This window comes from Marmota monax, unplaced genomic scaffold (assembly GCF_021218885.2).
Source record: "Marmota monax isolate L192 unplaced genomic scaffold, Marmota_monax_Labrador192_F-V1.1 WCK01_AAM20220418_F8-fsc00009, whole genome shotgun sequence".
Classification (NCBI taxonomy): Eukaryota; Metazoa; Chordata; class Mammalia; order Rodentia; family Sciuridae; genus Marmota; species Marmota monax.
Window position 1 is genome coordinate 14,439,836 of NW_026694710.1, and position 19,017 is coordinate 14,458,852.

Sequence of the window (19,017 nt, forward strand, 5' to 3'; positions counted from 1 at the left end):
GATCTGTTCACAATAACACAGTGCTATCATGAGGAAAAATTATGACCTCTTAGTGAGTAGTAGATTTCTTTAAAAGCAATATACAATTTGATTGCACAGTTACTTTTTATAAATACCATTTCAGATCCTTGAAAATAATCTTTAAAAAAAACCACTGATAATTGTCCTTCATTCATTCTCTAACCCTACAAATAATTGGTGTTTCTTGTATAACTGGAAACCCAGATCAAAAGCAGACATATTCAGATCATCATGGAGGTTTTATTGATAAAGAGTCTGAATTTTCAGTTAGATTTCAAAGATGATTCTTCAATACAAGTTTTTGTTTCAAAATGCTACATTCAGTACTGAGACTTCTGAAATGTAAATATCTTGAATTCACAGATATGGACAAGCTAATACTAATACTACCATTTAATATGACTCCAGGTCTTTCTTGGAAAATTTAAAAGGCATTTATTATGTCACAGTCTCTGACCATAGCATAATTATAATGACCACTCAATCATTATTCTATTGGCAATTAAATACATGTTGTTACAATAATTTATGTTTAACTTAGTTAATTATATTGATATATATCCCTATTAAAGTAACAAACATATATATATGATGAGTACGGCCAGTTTTTATAGAAAATGCATACTGAAAATGCTATAAAACAAAGAGAATGTATAATGAAGCAGTATGCAAAAGTAATACTTCAAACATAATATATTACTGCTGTATGTATCATTGCAATGTACCATGATTTCATCTTTAGGTTGAAAATTGCTTCACTTACAATATACCTAATAGAAAGCAAAGCGATGGCATGTACAATGTATTTGCTTTCTTTTCTTTATTATCTATTTATTTTCACACTTTTTCAGGAAAAGTATTTGAAGAAAAACTTATACTGTTATTTAAACTGACTCAGCAGCTAATTGTTTTTTTATTACACTGTCTCAGCAGTCCATTAAGGAAAAAAAAACATAATTGCATGCTTCATTCCAAGAGAAAGATTCTCAAGTAGGAAAATATACTACTAACGACAGATGTCAAACAAATTTTAAAAATTGCAAAATGCCTGTTGTCTCTTCTTTAAGAAAAACTTTAAGGATTTTAGAATAAAGTATTTTTCTTTCTCATTATGAGAACTTTAGAATATATTTTGTAAACTATAAATAACACTCATCACCCTACAATAAAAGAGAGGAAAGTGTTTAATATAAAAAATAAGAAACATTCAAGTTTTGGGTTAAGGTAAAAAAAAAAAGCAGAGCTAGTTTTGCTATCCTCTAATCTTCTGCTTTAATGGCAAAAATCTGCTGAATTTTAGAGAGTGCAAATTTGAATCCATTGTTCCATGAAGAATCTAATTAAAAGCATTCCAAGGTTACAAAAACAGATAGTATAATGGCTAAGATATATTTGCATGCTGAGGATAAAGCCTGCCCTCCACCCAATTTAAAGCCTTCCAAATGCCAATTCTTTGGAGAAAAGACAGTATTTTGATTTTGAAAGTAAAAATAGATTTAGCAAGTGAATAAGAGGAACTTCCATGTATTGATACTACAAAGAAGACTTTTTCATGTCAATGTGATCAGAACCTCTTTGTTTAAGAATTTATGTCATCAAATTAAAAATATTTTATCATTGTATACATATATGCATAATTATTTACTTATATGTTTATATACTGTCTATATAAAATCAATGCAATGACTGTTAGAGCTTCATCAAAATTAGAAGGAAATTTTAGTTGCCTTCTCAATGAGATGAGAAAGCGAAGACAGTTTTCTAATTACTTCATTAAAAAAACCTCATATGTGTTATGTATGTCCTTCCCCTTTCCCATCCATATATTTTTCTCTCTTGCTCTTTAATTCTTGTTATTTTATAGTAACAATTTTGTACATTTACAGTTCCTAAAGAATGAGAAGCAATTTCAATATAGCACTTTCTAGTTGTATTTCAAAGATTATAAACAATGGAAAATCATGTACTATCCCTCTGCTTTAATCCTGGGAACACAGCAGGTACATTGTTCAACCCAGTGAATTCCAATTCGGCCACATGTGGACTGAAGTTTTCTGTGGCTTATAAAGTTCTCTATAGTGGCTATTAGTGAGCAGATCTCACACCAGTAAGGCATAGACACATACTATGAGTGGGCAATTTTAAAAAATCCCAAACTAATTCTAAAAATTATTATAAGATATTAAACAACATTATTCTATTTTAAATTATACTCTCAGGTCACAGCATTAAATTCTTACACATTATTTTCAATTCAAACTATTTTGAGAAACTGAAAAAAAAATAGAGTTTACATGCTAAATCTTCCACAGTGCTTCTTAATACCTCTTTAAATGCTTTTTATATGTGTTTACATGTAAATTTTTAACTTATTTTCCTTAATGATTAGAAGTATAAGATTTGGACTTATGTAGACTTGGATTAATTCTGAACCTGTCATTGATTAGTTATAAAAGCTTTTTTCTTTCTCTCTATTTTAGCATCTCTTTGTGAAATATGGAGAAAACAGAGTTTACCATAATGTTTTGGTAAAAAGTACATGAGATGTAAAAAAATACATGGCATTTTTCACCATAAAATTAGTAAAATAATTAAAATTTGAGAATATGTGTATTCATATATAAATATACATAATATATAGCATTATATGATTAAAATATCTACAACATATATTAGCAACACATACTTTTACATAAAAGAAAAAAGCTATTTCGTGATTTGTTCTCTAATGTGAAATAAATATGTGTGGTTCCAAACAAATATTTTTAAACCAATTAGAAGTACAATTTTGCAGATAACTATATATTAAACATGTACACATGTACTTACAATACACACTATTTCTAATTTCTATGATCAACATGATTAAACTGTAACACTTTCTATAATTTGAAGACTGTCTTAGAAGCTCAGAAAGTTTTTACAAACCCAGTAAAATATGAATTTAGATTGATTGTGTCTGAAACATACAGCCCAGATGCTGATTATACATGGCAATAAAACTGACAGTTCTTTGCATTTTCTCCATCTGCTTTTAACATAAATGGCAAAAACAGCTGCCAGAGAATAGAACATGAATTTAATGGGGCGAGGGGAGGGGAGGTGCAATGACTTCAGCTTCTGAATCTTAAATTGCTCAATGTAGCCAATATATTTTCATCATAGAAAACCTCAGCCCAGCATTTGAAAAAGGAAGAAACATCAGTATTCCTTTAACATTAGGGATCCTCTTACCTAGTTATAATAATTCCAAAGTAGGCACATTATATTTCTGGAAAGTTACTTCCAACTTTAGTAGTAAATGCATGTTGTTGAAATTCTTCATATGTCCCTATATAGAAGGACCCAGCATATTTTAGAGCATAATATTATTTTTTTCTTATAGCAGTCTCCAGAACATTCTAAGTTTAATAAATATCTTCAACAGCTGAGTGAATATTGGCCTCCAGAGGGACATGCTTTGCATACAGCTAGCATTTTTGCCTTAGGACTGTGTCCATACTAATTGATTATCAGTCATCCCTATCTTGGGATGACTTGTTCCTGAAAATTATCCATTTCCTTAATCTTTTTTATTTCTTCTGATGTCATTCTAGAATATATTTGCTTGAGCGTAAATTCGGTTGACAATTTCATAGAAGAGAAATGACCTCTTTTTTTCTTTGGGTCTTTAAACATTTACCCCAGGGAAAAAATGTGTGTAGATTTGCATGTTTGTGCACATGTGCATGTGTATACAGGCGTGTGTTTGTGTGTGAAGGCAGACACACTTTCTGAATAGGTATTAAAATGCCCACACAAGTATACCTGTGGACACATATTTAAATGCAAACATATATGCATACATAATCAAATTGTTTAGATTTACCGCAAAAACAAATGGATTCACCAAATTAAGGATAGACTATAGACTCATAATGTCAATAACACAGTTTTCACATACAATTTTTTTTATCAATTTAAGAAATAAAAACAACAGTTCTGTTTTCATTTTTCCATAAATAACTACAACATATTGGACACTTAACTATGAATTAGGCACTAAGCTAAGTCTCACATGTGTTAATTGTTTTCATTTTTAAAACATTTGTAAATTATTTTTATATCATTTTAAAAAGTACTTATCACTCAACGAGCCGGTAATAGTCTCCATTCTCTTCCATCTCTGCACTAAGTTCTTCAAATTATTCAAATTATCTATTACCTTTTTCCTCAATCTAGATAATACTGTGATCGTGAGTAGCATTGGAATTAACTTAGTCTTTCTAGCTGATGAACCATACATCTGTAACATAATTGTTAAAAAATAAACGACAATTTCATTCATTCTAAGATTGAGCAACACTTTGTACCCCAGATGTCTTCATTTTATGACAAAATCGACACATTTTGCATTTTATATGTGAGAGGTTTCCTTTTTTTTTTCCTGTAGAAGTTTTAGGGGATCAACTACAATAGTGATAGAATCACCTTCGGTAATAACTTCCCATCTCCTCTGCTTTCAAGTCTGCCTTCATTATCCCGTGTAGAGACTGTGGCCAAGGCACTCTGGGTGGGCTCCCTTCCTCCAACCTGCTCTCCCTGCCCCAGGTTTCAGTGGTTTTTCTAACCAGCAAATCTAATCATATTACTCTCTTGCGCCAACCCTTCTTTCATGGAGTCATCTCTGGATCAGTTCTTCTCACAGATTCAGCTTCCACTCATATTTTAACAACTGCAAACTTCTAATTTCCCCCAAACTCACACAACTCTCTCACCTTCCTGGAATTTTACACAGGATCTTTCCCTGGAAAGCTAGTTTCTCTGATTGTAAAACATATCCTCAAACCTGAAGGTTTCTCAATTGTTCCAGACAGAGCATGGTTTTCCTTTCTCTATGTTCCATGTGCATGATGACTTCTTATATAGTTTTAAAAATCTTGTCTGTGTAAAGCTTCAATTGTCAGGACTGTTGATATTTTGAAGGTTGAGACTGTGTCCTTTCACTCATGGTATTTGATGCAGAGTAGGCATTCAAATATGTATATATTTTTAAATGCTACTTGTCTACCAGTTTTTCTTATACTGCACTAGTACTCATCAGACTGTTTGAACTTTTTTCTTCTTTTATTTTATTTTTATTTTTCCCTCGTACTGGGGAATGAAACTACAGGTGCTCTATGACTGAACTACATCCCTATTCTTTTTTATTTTTTATTTTAAGACAGGGTGTCACTGAAATGTTGAGCCTGGCCTTGAACTCGTGATCCTCCAGCCTCAGCCCCTTGAGTGGCTGGGATTACGGACATGTACCAGTATGCCCAATTCTCTTTGGACTTCTAAAGAGAAACTAATTGGGATTTTCATTTCTATTGGGCACATTAATTGCTGCCCTTGTCATTTTTGTATGCCCTTCCCTCCATTTCATTTGTAATTTCACTAGACTCATTTTCACTTAATAAATATTATAAAATTTTGATTCAGTTTCTCATATGAAAGTCATTATAACTTTCTAAATAAATGATCATCCAAATCAACAAAAATGCATGCAAGCATCTGTGTGTATGTATGATATACATATGTAATATATATATATATATATAGTATACATGTAACTTTTTGTGAAATTAGCTATAAATAAGAAATAAGTTGAGAAAAACATATATAAAATAATTTTCTTATCATAAGTACAAAGTTTTAATAAAAAGAGTTTCTTTGCAGGTAGTGGATATATACAGACACTTAAAAATAATTATTCAACTATTTCTTTAAATGTCAATTAAAGATTGCTCAAAATATGCATATAAATTTGAGAATTCTGCTAAAATAATACTCTAGTGATTACTAGCAAAATCAACTAAGGCTTATGGACCTAGAAGTAGAATTCAATATGCAAAACTAATTTTCCGTACACAATTTCATTGTGGAATTATCAAAATCGTAGTGCTTTGTATGGCTACCGATAACTACAAATAATGAGACATGTTTGTTCTGCGGGAACATACTACAGGGCTCTCTTTTTGATGCTAAATAGTGAATTGGTGCTTTGTATTTTGTAGAAAGGTAAGTTATTATGTCTTTTTCTGGGTCCTTCTGATGAAATCACAATAAGAAAATTTCAGAAAACATAATACAAAATCATGAAAGAATAAAGATAATGGTGAATAATATTTGTGTGAAAGGTTTATTTTACATAAAATGACTTTATGACTACTCATAAAAATATCTGTAATGAAATATTACTATTTTGTTTTTCTAATTATATGTGTGCACTTAATCATGGTTAAAATATATTGACTTGCACATACATATTAATTATGGCTTTATTTTGATGCTAAGATTACTTATTTAATAATATTTCTATGAAAAATGATATATGATTCAATAGAAAAATAACTAGCCCTTTTATTGTACTTAGTGAATACTACCTAGTTTCTGCTGTTGTGAGAAACTCAAAGCAAAGTTTCATACTGTAACTCCAATTCCCTACTTCTCTGAAGACAAATTGACATAAAACACTAACAAAACTATTTTCCAACCCCCCCCCCAAATAAAAAGTTTTCTGATAATCTTTAAAGAATACATAATTTCCCACATTCTGTTTCAGTAGGAAGTCAAATGAACATATCACATTTTTTGCAAATTTTTTTTCCGTAAAGAAGGTGTTAATTATGATGCAAGACTTTTAAAAAGTGCTATATGTATTTCTAATAAACATAAATATTGAGAGTTTTTGATATTAGTTAATCTGAACAGCACAGTAGTGTAAAATACATAACGCCAAAGCCATATTCTAGGCTGGGCAATTAGATGAGTAGATCAGAAGAACCCTAAGTCTGAGGATACAGTAAAGCTGCAAATTGCTAAAAAGGGCTCCAGGAATGAAGTGCACTAGAATAACTGTGCATGGAAATAGAATTACCCTAATTTCCTTTACCATAAAGTTACTTTCCATTGCATAGAAACACTTTTTAAAATATTTTAAAATTACTTTTTAAATATTTTTGTAGGGAAAAATCTTTTCATAGTGAAAACACTTTCACTTGGAAATTATCAACCTAACTAACCAAGCAAACTTAGATGATACCCTGCTTTTTTCATACCAATATACCTAAAAATTTTTATATAATTTGCTTTAATTAAATATTTTATCAATATTGTATGAATAGTAAAGTCAAATTATTGTACATATACTATAAAAATAGGCAAACTGTATAGCATATTTACATTTAAGATTTATTTTTAAAAATCTGAATAATTAAAATAAAGACAACTAGTTACATAGCATGATAGCTGTGCAATTAGGTGGAACTTTGTTAAGTGCACACTAAACAATTAAAACTTCATGCTTGATCTCATATTTGTAATTATTTTAAATCAGTCAATACAGAATGGAAAGGTTGATCAAATCTAAATTGCACACTCCTACATATAGATAGTCTGAACACATTTAAATGTATGGACTCCAAATTAGATTTTGTTTAATAGAAGTATGGAGTCAGTATTTCAGAAAGTATAAATGCATAAATAGCCTGCAAAAGGTTTAAACATATATAAGAGGAAATATTTGGACAAAAGTGGAGAAGAAGAAAGTTTCTAAAGTTGTCTTCAGTATCATAATTTGTTGTAATCATATGAGTGTTCAAGAAACTCTGCTATTTTCATTGCTTTTTAATTATACATATGATGATCTAGAGTATAGAAAAAGAATAAAAGTACCCCCAAAGCTCATATTTAATCACCATCATTAGGAGTCTCTTTCAAGAGCCTTCTTTACTATTGCAGTAGTGTAATAGGGTAAGTGAATTCCCTTGACATTTTATCCATTTGATTTGCACCTCCAATAAAATTATTATAACTTCTCAAAATCTGTAAGGCATCTTTGAAGACATTAGAAGGAATGCCAAAGACCTAGGCCTGAGAAGTTTGCTTCCCATAATTCTGCCCCTTCCCATAATTTGAAGTTTTCCCTGATCTCTCAGACGAATGAAACCAAAACAAACCAACAAAAAACTGTGGCTTCCCAGCCAGAAACAAAAGCAGCCGCAGAGTAAATAAGCCCTGCTACATTATCACAACCCACATTCTCACTAAGTATTTTCCACGATTTACGGAATTTCTGTAGAACAACTTTAAAAAGGTGCTATGCCACAGAAAAGTCTATCCCTGGATTGAAGAGAACAAAATGTCTGCTTTATGACAGTCCAGTGCCTGTATATAAAATCTTAACGCCTCAAAATGTTATTGAAGGAATTAAAAGTTTGATACACAGAGAATCAATTTGCTATTAAGGGTTCTGTTGCCACGGACTTGACCGTGTCCGGACTTGCCTGAGGCACTCAACCCCTTTGAGAACAGGTTTTCACCAGAAGAGTTTAAAGCAGCAAAGTGATAGGAAGATTCCAGGGCAAAAACATTATCTTTATTTATGCCTAATTTTATCTTACATTACACATTTTCCCTATTTACGCTCTCTTCATTTGATTCATATTCCTTTGTCATTTTTTTTAACTATGAAAAACAGAGACTCAGGAGATCTCCAGATGGTGGGCCCAAGACTCCTCCCACCTGCTGTCAACACTGTCCGTATCTCAACTCACACTTTGAGAAGTACTGGTGCATTAAGCGGTGAGAAAAAGTAACATGGTACTGCCCACATCAAGCTTGCTGTCTAGTAGGAGAGTTTGACATTAATCAAAAATATCAAATTCAACTGTGGTATGGTCAATACCGAGAAAATTCGAGAAATGCAGAGAATAAGAAAGATGACATTATTATCATAGCTTATGGATATGAAGTGAAAAGAAACAGATCTCAGTTTTGCTAGGTAACTTTCTTAAAAGTTTCTCCCCTTCAGTTTTTCTAAGTTTTGATCTTTCTCTCTTTGTGACTTTTTCAGTTTTCTCTTTTACATTTTCCCACAAAGACCAAGTTTAGTCTGCCTTTCTTTTATACTGGGATCCAGAAAGGTAGGCTTTGTGGTCAGGTAAATCTAAAATGGAAGACAGTTTAGCCACTTGACTAACAACTTCTTCATCTATCTGATTTCCTAACTTTTTTCATTCTCTCTCTCTCTCTCTCTCACACACACACACACCAAAATGGAAGAGGTTAATGTTTGAGAGATTGAGAGATTTGAAATAAAGGTCTATAGTCTGCTTTGAGAGAAAATTTGACTTTAGAGAAAGATGGCCAAGACTCATTTGTATGGTTAAATTTGATTCATATCTGAAGAAGAAGCATAGTGATTAAAAGCTGAATTGGTCAGCTCAGAGTAAAGAAAAAGAATATTGGAAACATGTAAAGAGTGGAATCCAAACCCTTATGGGGAATGGGTGAACTTAATTAATTTTCAATATCCAGGCCCCATTTAAGCTAATGCTATTAAACATTTTATTTGTATAACTTTTCTCTTACTGCTTTAATCCTTCTAAAGTACAACTTTGTTGCAGGGAGATAATAGGCTGTTTCTTATAGTTTTATGTATTAATATTAGTATAGCTATATCTTTTCAAGATAAATCCCACGCTAAATGTTTAATTAAATTTTAAAATTATCCATTCATCCAATAGGTATTAATCAAATATTTATCAAGTGTCTACCATGCACGAAGGTGCTAAATCTGTTGATGGGTATTCAGTGGTGATCAGAATCAAACTAGTTTCTGGCTTCATAGAGCTTATAGTTTAGCAATGAAGGCAGATGCTAAAAAATAACCACAAAATAAATATATAATTAAAAGATGTGATAATTAAGTGTAGTCAAAATCAGATTCTTAGTCCACAAATAGGAAGGCAGATCCTAGACCAAGGCACAATCATCAGTATAAAGAGGATTTGTGGATAAATCTACCAGTTGTTTTCTAACACATTCTTCTGCATTATTTTCTCTATTTAACTTAATTTAATTTCATAAACAGTCCATAACAGGACAATGAGAAGCTGAAATTATATGATGCTTGTGTAGCGTTCTACATGGAAGTTATTAGACACATGTTAGCCTCTTTCTATTTTTCCTTCTTCAAATTTTGTCTTTAAAAGAATATTTTTCTTCTATGGCTTAACAAATAATTTTTTAGCAGGTGCCACAGAATGGTTCTGTAGTTGAAAACATGAAAAAGAAAAATAAAGACTCTCATGATTATGTACCTAGATTTATAAGAGTTGATCACTTCTCTACAGTACATAAAATACATACATTTTTTTAGAATTATGAGAAAGCTGCAAAAATAGATATTCCACACAACAGAAAAAGAATTCACTATTTAAAAAAATCTGATGACATGAAATAAAGGAATTCTACTACTGATAATTTAAATATTTTAATAGTATAATTTAAATATTTTAATAGTGTAATATAATTTAAATATTTTAATAGTATAAATATTTTAATAGTATAATATTTTAATAGTATAAAGGGAGTTTATAATTTTCAGTTCATCAGGTATTAAAACCCTGGAATTTATGCATATTAAATATGTCATATATAATAATTTTATTTCCATTTTATTAAACTTTCCTATGTTCTTTATTCTTATAAAAAGTAAAACAGTAATGAGAAAAATAAGTCACTAAGGAAGTAAGATATGTTGCTATAATAAATGAGAATGAACGTACCTCATTTGTGTTAAAGATCAATATGTTCTCTTACTAAGATGCTCTACTGATAAAGCTGATAAATGTAATAATCAGGAAAGTAAAATTCACCTACAGCTTCAAATATGCTTTCATCTTTACACATATATTTAATTCATGGTAATTTTATCTGATACTCCACCACCTCAATATGGGCAAACTCAATGGGATGTATTATTTAGTATGATTTCCATACTACTCAATTCCACCATTACATAAAATCTATAGATTATACTAAGTAGAAGACAAGCCCCGAGATTAAAAAATAAAACAGACTGCCTAAGATAAACCATTTCAAATATTCCATTTTGCTATCAATACATTATATTATTTCTTCTGTAACTTATTCTTCCTTTGTCACTCTATAAAACTGCTTTTGTTCTCCTTTCCTATGATTGTATCTGATCATTTTCTTCTTGTGTTCAGAAGATCTTGCTCCCATATATATCTTATTTAACTCTCACACCCTCGTCACTCCATTCTTTCTTTCTTATTTTCTAAAATCACAGGTTTCTGCATCTTGAAAAGTTTGTTCTTCAGAGCAACATTGTTTTCCAAGAATCCTTTCTCAAATTCTTCCAATTTCTCTGCACCTGCCATCTCCAATATTTTCAACATTCCCTTTCTTAACACTCTGAAAAGGTGGCTGACTTATCTATCACCCTATTAGAAGTAGATCCTCTGTATGCTGATCAGATTCCAGGACTGCTTTTCAGAACACAGCTTGGTTTATTCGAAGCAGTCTCTTGCCTCCCTCAGCAGATCATTTTTTTTCCTGGAGGCCCCCTCCTGCCTTCCCTGTCACTTCCCTTTCCTAGACGTAGGTGGGCCCTTGGTCTTCTCTTGCTCTTCTTTTAGACACTTAAAGGCTTTAAATATCACCTTTGTTTTTGTTAGGTTAACTACTCCAAAATCTTTGCCCCTGGTCCTTGTCTTGCTCTGGACCTAAGGTAGGTCACATCATTTTAGCACCTCTAGCAGAGCCATTGGCACTTCCATACTTCACAGGTTGAGCCCACCCTCACGTCCCTTGCCAGGTTTGGTTTTGCTCCTCAGCTCCTCACGTGCAATGATAGAACTGCCACTTCCCCATCACCTGTGCTTGGAAGGCTGGCATCATCTTGGTTCATCCTTCTCCATTATTCCCTCATCTCATCAAATGCCAACTCCCATTAATTCTGCTCCTATACTAGGTACTGTATTCGTCTCCATTCCACTATTCCTCCTGTTCCCCACTAGCTCCTGTTCTCCGGCATCTCTTGCAGATCAATGTAACAGCTTCCTAAGAGGCCTCCTTGTATTACATTCCTTTCTTTTGCCACATCACTGACACAAAGCTACCAGACAAATCATCTGAAAGACTCACTTAAGACTCCTGTGTTTAAATGCGTCCCACGTAATGTCTAAGATGTGAACAGTACGAAGACCCTCCATGAAATGGCTGCAACCTGTTTCCAACTTTATTTTCTTCTACACTGTCCAACATCAAATGTCAAATTGAATTCCTGTTTTATTGTATTGTGTCCTTTTATCCTGACTGTGATGCTCCTGATGAACTACTAGTTCTGAAAGCCCTTTGATCATCTCTGTATTTGTACTCACTATTGTTCTTTCAAGGCTTAACTCAGGTTTTACCTCCCCCTGAAGGCTTCCAGGAATGAAGTACCATTTATGGAAAAATTACTATATGCTAAGCATATATAGCTCTATGTGTTAATGATTTCATTTCAAACTGATAAGAACACTTAGTTTCAGATGGAGAAACAGTCTCATAGACAATAAGTAACTTGCCCTGTCTCAGAGTCAGTATATGGCAGGCAAACCTGCAATTAGCTGAAGTGTTCTGACTGGGTCTTGCCCTCTACTTATTGCCCTCTGTAATAACTTCAACTTTGTGTTCATCACTTATAACATTTTTACTTTGTACCTCATTTCAAGTTATCAAATTGTATATCAAATTTTCTAGTCATATAATGAAGAACTCAGAAAAATTCATGGTGCCATTATTTACTTAATAATCCTCGTGCTTGGATAGATGATGAACACACAATTCTCCTACTCAAAAACCACGTCTCTTTACTATCAACTTCATCATATCTCCTCTTTTCCAACAGAACTTAAAAGCCTTCTGTATCTCACAGCTTTAAAATTAGATGCAGTTGTCTTTCTTTGGACATTGTTTTCTATGATGCCTCAGTGTGAACCTATTACTCTAATTAGGATCAACTATACAATCTCTCAAATATTTCACTCACTGCTACCATTTTCCTCTACTTTCTGATGTTTCTCTTTCAAGGAACATTATGTGACTCTTTCCAAACCAGACCTTATACTTCTTTAAATGTTCAACTAAAAAATATCTACAAATCGTTCTTATAGTTAACGTATTATTTCATCAATTAAAACTTTGCTGCAAATACTATCATCACATGCATATGTTATTTGGGCTATGTGTCAAATCTTCACAGATTTCAGAGTTTGCAAAGTATTATGACTTATGCTCCAAAGCTCTGAGCATACTATTCAATGTGCATTACTTTAAAATAATGGCAGTGGATCTTCTAAACTAAGGTTACGCTCAAATAAACTAGAGTAGTTACTTTATTATAGAAATTTAAAAATATAGAACAGTTTTTTTAAAAAAAGTTTTTTATCTTTATTTTTTTCCTTTCACAAGAAGTTGGTTCTATATTATTACTTCAATCAAAAATATCTAAAAAAATCATTTACTGAGTTGTGACTTAGAATTGGTCAATGATATGATGGGCTGGGTGTTTAGAGGAGCCTTTTAATTAATGGATATTGAGGTAAAGATCCCCCTAGTGCTTCCTTCTCGGGATGGTAAAAGCATTCCATTTAAGTCTTACATGACCTTGTTTTTTTCCACATGACTTATCTCTGGCAAGAACACAGAAATGCATTCAGCAGCTGCATACAAAATATGTATGCATTACTTCATCAAAATAATTTGTTTTTGATGGAGGTGGGACTTGACTTGACATCATAATATCCATTTTATAGTGTGCATTGGACTAACCATTCCAACAAAGTAATGTAACTTCATTTTAAAACATGAGCTCTTGAGAAGTCAGGACCTCCTCATCTTGTTAACTTGCTTCTATGGTTTATTCTCCCCAGCTGAGTCCCTCTTTGTATCCCTACTGCTTTAAGCTAGAAAAGGACAAAAGCAAATATTCGGTCCCCAAAGTTTGAACTAGGTACATCTCTTTTTTCTCCCTAAATAGCCTAAGAACACTTTTTCTTAAAGGGGAAGAAAAAGCACTATTCTTTCTTTAAATGTATTCCTTTAATTCTGCCTATGGAGAAAAATCCTAGGCAATTTAACAAGGTACTTAATTAAACAGAGTAAGGGTCAATACACTTCTGAAGAGAACATTTGTCTAAGCTAATTGATCAGATGTGCCTTTAATAAACCCAGAATCTCCTAAAAAAAACCATGGTTTGTTCAGTGGGGAGGTAGAGGGATAGGAAAGATCGCAGTGCACATACATTTCTGTGATAGTCTCTGGCAGGTTTGTGGGGATCTCAGTGAGACCTTTACCGCGACAGTCTACAATATTGTTGCTACAGGTACAAGCAGCCGGGCAGTGCAACACACTACAGGAAGGAGCCATGAACGACTGATGACCTACAAGAGAAACACACGATTAGATTTCTCCTCCCAAATTTCATAATTGTGAAACGTTCAAACTGAGGTCAATTAGCAAAATATGTGACAGAAACAAACTTCTCTAAATGCTCAACTACAAAACATCCTTTATTTCTAAAATGTACTGTAGGAAACATGCAGTTACATTTATTAGATGAAGCAAATGAGATTTTGACAACTGGTCATGAAAGTGGCAGTTTTCAAAATTTGAAAAAAAAATTGTGAGAGGCTAAGTTCATATTCAAGAAAAGAATTCTATTCAAAGTTTTGAGTTCCAAAAAAAGCAGCAACTTCAGATTAATCTCTATTCATTTTTAATAAGCTTAAATAAAGCTTGATTTTTTCCAAATTTATGTAGTTTAATTTACTTTGTCTCAAAAAAAAAAGAAAGTAATAAAAAAGAAAGAGAAACAAATATGTAAAACTCCCATCTTGGTAGACATACCATTGCTCAAGTTACTGTATGCCAATAAAGTGGGAGGGAAATTAGATAATACTAAGTTTGATGTCTGAATAGGTTCAGAATTACTGCTTTCTTTGAAGTCATTATAATAGATTGTCTGAAGTCATTCTTCAATTGTTAATCTATATTATTCTTTTTGCTTGCTACACATGATTTAAAATTTGACCATAAATATATATATATATATTTTACTAGTTAATTTTTAGAAACAAAACTACTTTGCAAAGAGATTTTTCTGTTTGAAAGATGAAGGACAGAACGCCAGCAGGACCGTAGCAAACAGGTTTTCTGGAGGAAGCGGAAACAGCCCTCACAACCTGCAGGGGAAAGGCACTTGGCGATGCTGGTGTGCCAAGAGGCTGTGAGCTACCTGCTAACCCTGCACCTCCAGACAACCTCTCAAACTACAACAATGTTATCAGTCTAGAAAAGAAAGTTCAACTTGCCTTCTTCCTCATCTAGAAAACAGGGAGGAAAAAGTGAAGAGAGAAAAAAAGTGGTTAGTAGCGAATTGTTAGTCATTTCATTTTTTAATTCTTTAAAAAGCAATCAGACCTATTGAAAACTTCTCATAACATTGTAAGAGAACTATTTTAGATCATAAAAAGTATGGAAAAATACATGCAAAGTTCTAAAAGGTAACAATAAAATAGAATAAAGTACTAGCAATGTGTCCTCACTCCTTCAGAAACCATGAACTATTTATACATTACATTGATCCCTTTGTATTTTGGGGTATTGGTTCCAGAACCCCCGTGAATACCAAAACCTGTGGATGTTCAAGCCATTTATATAAAATGATGTATAATTTGGATATAATATGTGTACATTTTCTGTTATGCTTTAGATCATCATTAGAATAATTATAATACCTAATACAACATAAATGCTATGCAAGTAGTTGCTATATTGTATTGTTTAGGGAATAATCACAAGAAAAATCTGCACATGTTCAGTACAGATGCAATTTTTTTCCACATATTTTCAATCCACAGTTTGTTGAATCTGTGATTGAAGAAATAAATCACAGCTATGGAGAGCCAAGTACATATGTATTTTATAAAAATTGTTTTATTATATCTTCAAGTTATTCCTGAAGCAAAACTAGACCTATATGTATAAAATACATTATGTACCAATATGGATGTGTGTGTGTGTGTGTGTGTGTGTGTGTATACCGACTAGATCAAGACCCTTGGATTCAACCATGTGAACTTGAAGATTATTTTTCATCATATTTTAATCTCTAACACATAGATAAAATTACATTCTCCTGTGGTTGTTTTGGACAGGAAATGACATAATTACATGTGAAACAGAGAAAACAGAACTCAGTAAATGCTAGCCACATGTTATCTTACATAGCACATCTTATTTTTGCTTTCAGCTTGTTACTTAAACAAGTCATGTATTTGTCTTAAGTAAAACTGAATTATTAATATATTTTTAACACAAAAAATACTTCATCACTTTGCATTTATAGTTGAGTTTCTCTGAATTTCTAAGCAGGGGTCTAGGATTAGCTAAACCTTTTTCAGTTATTAATATAAAAGTAGATTTAAATTGCTACCTAATGGGAAGATAAAATGTTGTAAGTAGAACTACAATCCAGGAATTTCCTATATTTTCCCCAAATAAAATCAGAAATATCTTAGGGACAAATAACTATTAGTTGCCAATCATGTACAAATACCTTAAGACAGATTATTATCATTGCTATAAAAGAAGTTCTCTGTAGAGTGATTAGTGCAGGCTTCCACATGTTAGTGAACAGCCTGAAAACCTTGGAAGCATGCATTCTTTACATCCCTTTACATAAAAGCAGCCAGAAATACTAGAACATCTTCGTTCTTTCTCCCTTACCGCTGCAGACAAATTCTCGTTTTTGAACCTCTGCGACATTATGGCCTCTCAGGTGAGAAGGGCCCATGCACTGAGTGTACAGGCCCACCCGGGGCCTTTGGCGAAGCCAGTCGGAAAGCCAGGCCAGGTGGCAGTCACAGTACAGGTTGTTTGAATGGAGTCGGCTAAATGAGAGGAAAGAAGATTAAAGCAAGAAAACAGAAGATAGTCATTTCAAAACTTGAAACATTAGTTATAATATATCCTTATTTCCTAATATAGAAATAGATTAAACTTACCAACCTTCAGTCTAATTATTTTTTGAAAAACTAAATTGGCTCACAAGCACAGAATCAAGTCCTTTTCTTTATCCTGAGCTAAACAAACACACAGAAATTGGAAAAGGACAATAAAATTATTTTGCTTATGTTCATTCAAATGGGTAAAGAGAAAATAATCAGTTCAAGGATAAGTGCTCTGCAGTTCCAACCATGCTGAGAGCAAATGGAGATCCGATGCGGGGGAGTGGGGAGCCAGGGAAGGGAACAAGTTATAAAAGCTGTGACTCTCCGTCAGAAGTATCAGTAAGTCCTGCCATTATTAGTCTCTATAAAAACTGCTTGCAAAGTCCTTTTAGCAGGCCACTTTTTGCTGAACAAGACAGAATAATAATTCAATATAAAATGCTTATTTTTCAAATCCCTATTCTGATTTCCTTCTTTTTGTGTTTAATCACAGAAAAGGGATTAGCTGATTTTGGCTCTTGGGGACCTATCCCCAAAGAGCACAGACTGAAATTAAAAGGCATAAGTGGCTGGGAGAGAAGGAACTGCATCCCATCTAGGTTGGCAAGATCCATACAAGATCAGGGATTGCTTCCAAGTGGCAAATGGCACTTCTCCATTAATAAAATATCTGACAAATGTATCCACTAAATTAGGTAAATGACTTCAAACTGGCTTTTATGTTTTCTCAAACTAAAGGATATTCAAAGCTATAAATCAAAGGACCATTCCCAGAATCATCTATGACATAGTAATACCATTTTAGTCCTTTTTAGCTGATGTGTTCAATTCTAACCCAATAACAGTAATGGATAGTAAAACATGGAACTCAGTCCAGAAAGATAATTGGACTATAAAAATGGAATTTTTAAGTAGCAGTGATAGTATAGAATAATGAACCAACCAAAGCAAGGGGATTTAAAGTTAAATGACTGCTTTACATTCTCCTTGAGCCTGTGGATAGGGAACAGATTGTTTTGTATCAAAAAGAGAAGCCATGCCACTGAACAAAACATTATATTTTGGGAAAGCTAGGTGACCTCTGGCTTGGTTTGCTTAGAAGTCAAAGTGCTACTCTTTGGATGCCACAGTGACACATTCTTGTTTCAAATCTTGTTTCCCTCTAAATCTACCACACTGAATGATTCCAATTAGGTGTGCATAAATTTGGAATGAGAAAAAGGATATAAAATTTTAAAAAGCTGATCAGTGAGACAAACCAGTGTCTGTCTACAAAAAAATAAGGAAAATTATCAGAACTGTAGATAATGGATGTTTTTACAAGTTTCAATTCTGCAAAGACTGAAAATATGATCAGTTGCCTTTTTTTAAAAAAAAATTGACTAATATAAATAAGAAACTAATGTTTTAAAACTATAGTTTGAGTGAACTGGACTATTAATAAAATATATTAGTTTCAATCTGATAGCCCCAAGAAAACAAAATTTACTTATGCTCATATACATTTATAATTTCTTTATTTTTACTAACTCATATTCCAAGGGAACTATAATGATGTATTATCACATAGAATTTGATTTAAGTGAGAAAAAGATGATATTAAGTTGCTATTGCTGAATTCGTTAAGAAGCTAGCAATTCGACTGATTTTAAATTTTTTTTTAGTTGTATATGGACTCATATACAAACTTAGTTATTTTTATGTGGTGCTAGGATCGAATACAGTGCCTCACACTTGTGAGGCAAGTGCTCTACCACTGAGCTACAACTCCAGCCCTCCATAAATTTTTTTAGAGAGAGAAAAATAAATTTTTTTTTCAGTTATAAGATTTTATAAGATGAGAAACATTTTGAAAATCCAATCGAAACAAATGTGCCCGACTTCAAAACATTTTATCCTCAAGAAGTGCAATGCCTTGGCTTTTTTCTTAACCATTTCACACATGTTATATGTAATATATTTTTAGGTCAAGGTGATTTTGAAACCCAGTTCAAATAACATTTACCTGTGAAAATGCTACAACTAAATACTCCCATCCTGAGCTTTAAAGAATACTTTTTTTTTAAGAGAAAAGTTGACTATACCTAATAATTTATTACAAAATCATATTTAGTCACCAAAAATATCTTAGTGTCCAAATTAACCCCTGAAAAGATATTTTTA

The 19,017-nt window shown here is 32.5% G+C and overlaps 1 protein-coding gene across 2 annotated transcripts in view; it reads right to left on the bottom strand.

Moving 5' to 3' along the window:
* The window catches only part of Slit2 (slit guidance ligand 2), a 341,856-nt gene that overhangs the window by 89,253 nt on the left and 233,586 nt on the right, over positions 1–19,017 (bottom strand). For both annotated transcript variants that reach the window (XM_046423795.2, XM_046423794.2), the window contains exons 8-9: positions 16,631–16,794; positions 14,145–14,283 (exon numbers count right to left, since the gene is read on the bottom strand). In XM_046423795.2, the coding sequence (XP_046279751.1) occupies positions 14,145–14,283; positions 16,631–16,794 (303 nt within the window). The remainder of the gene's footprint in view (positions 1–14,144; positions 14,284–16,630; positions 16,795–19,017) is intronic.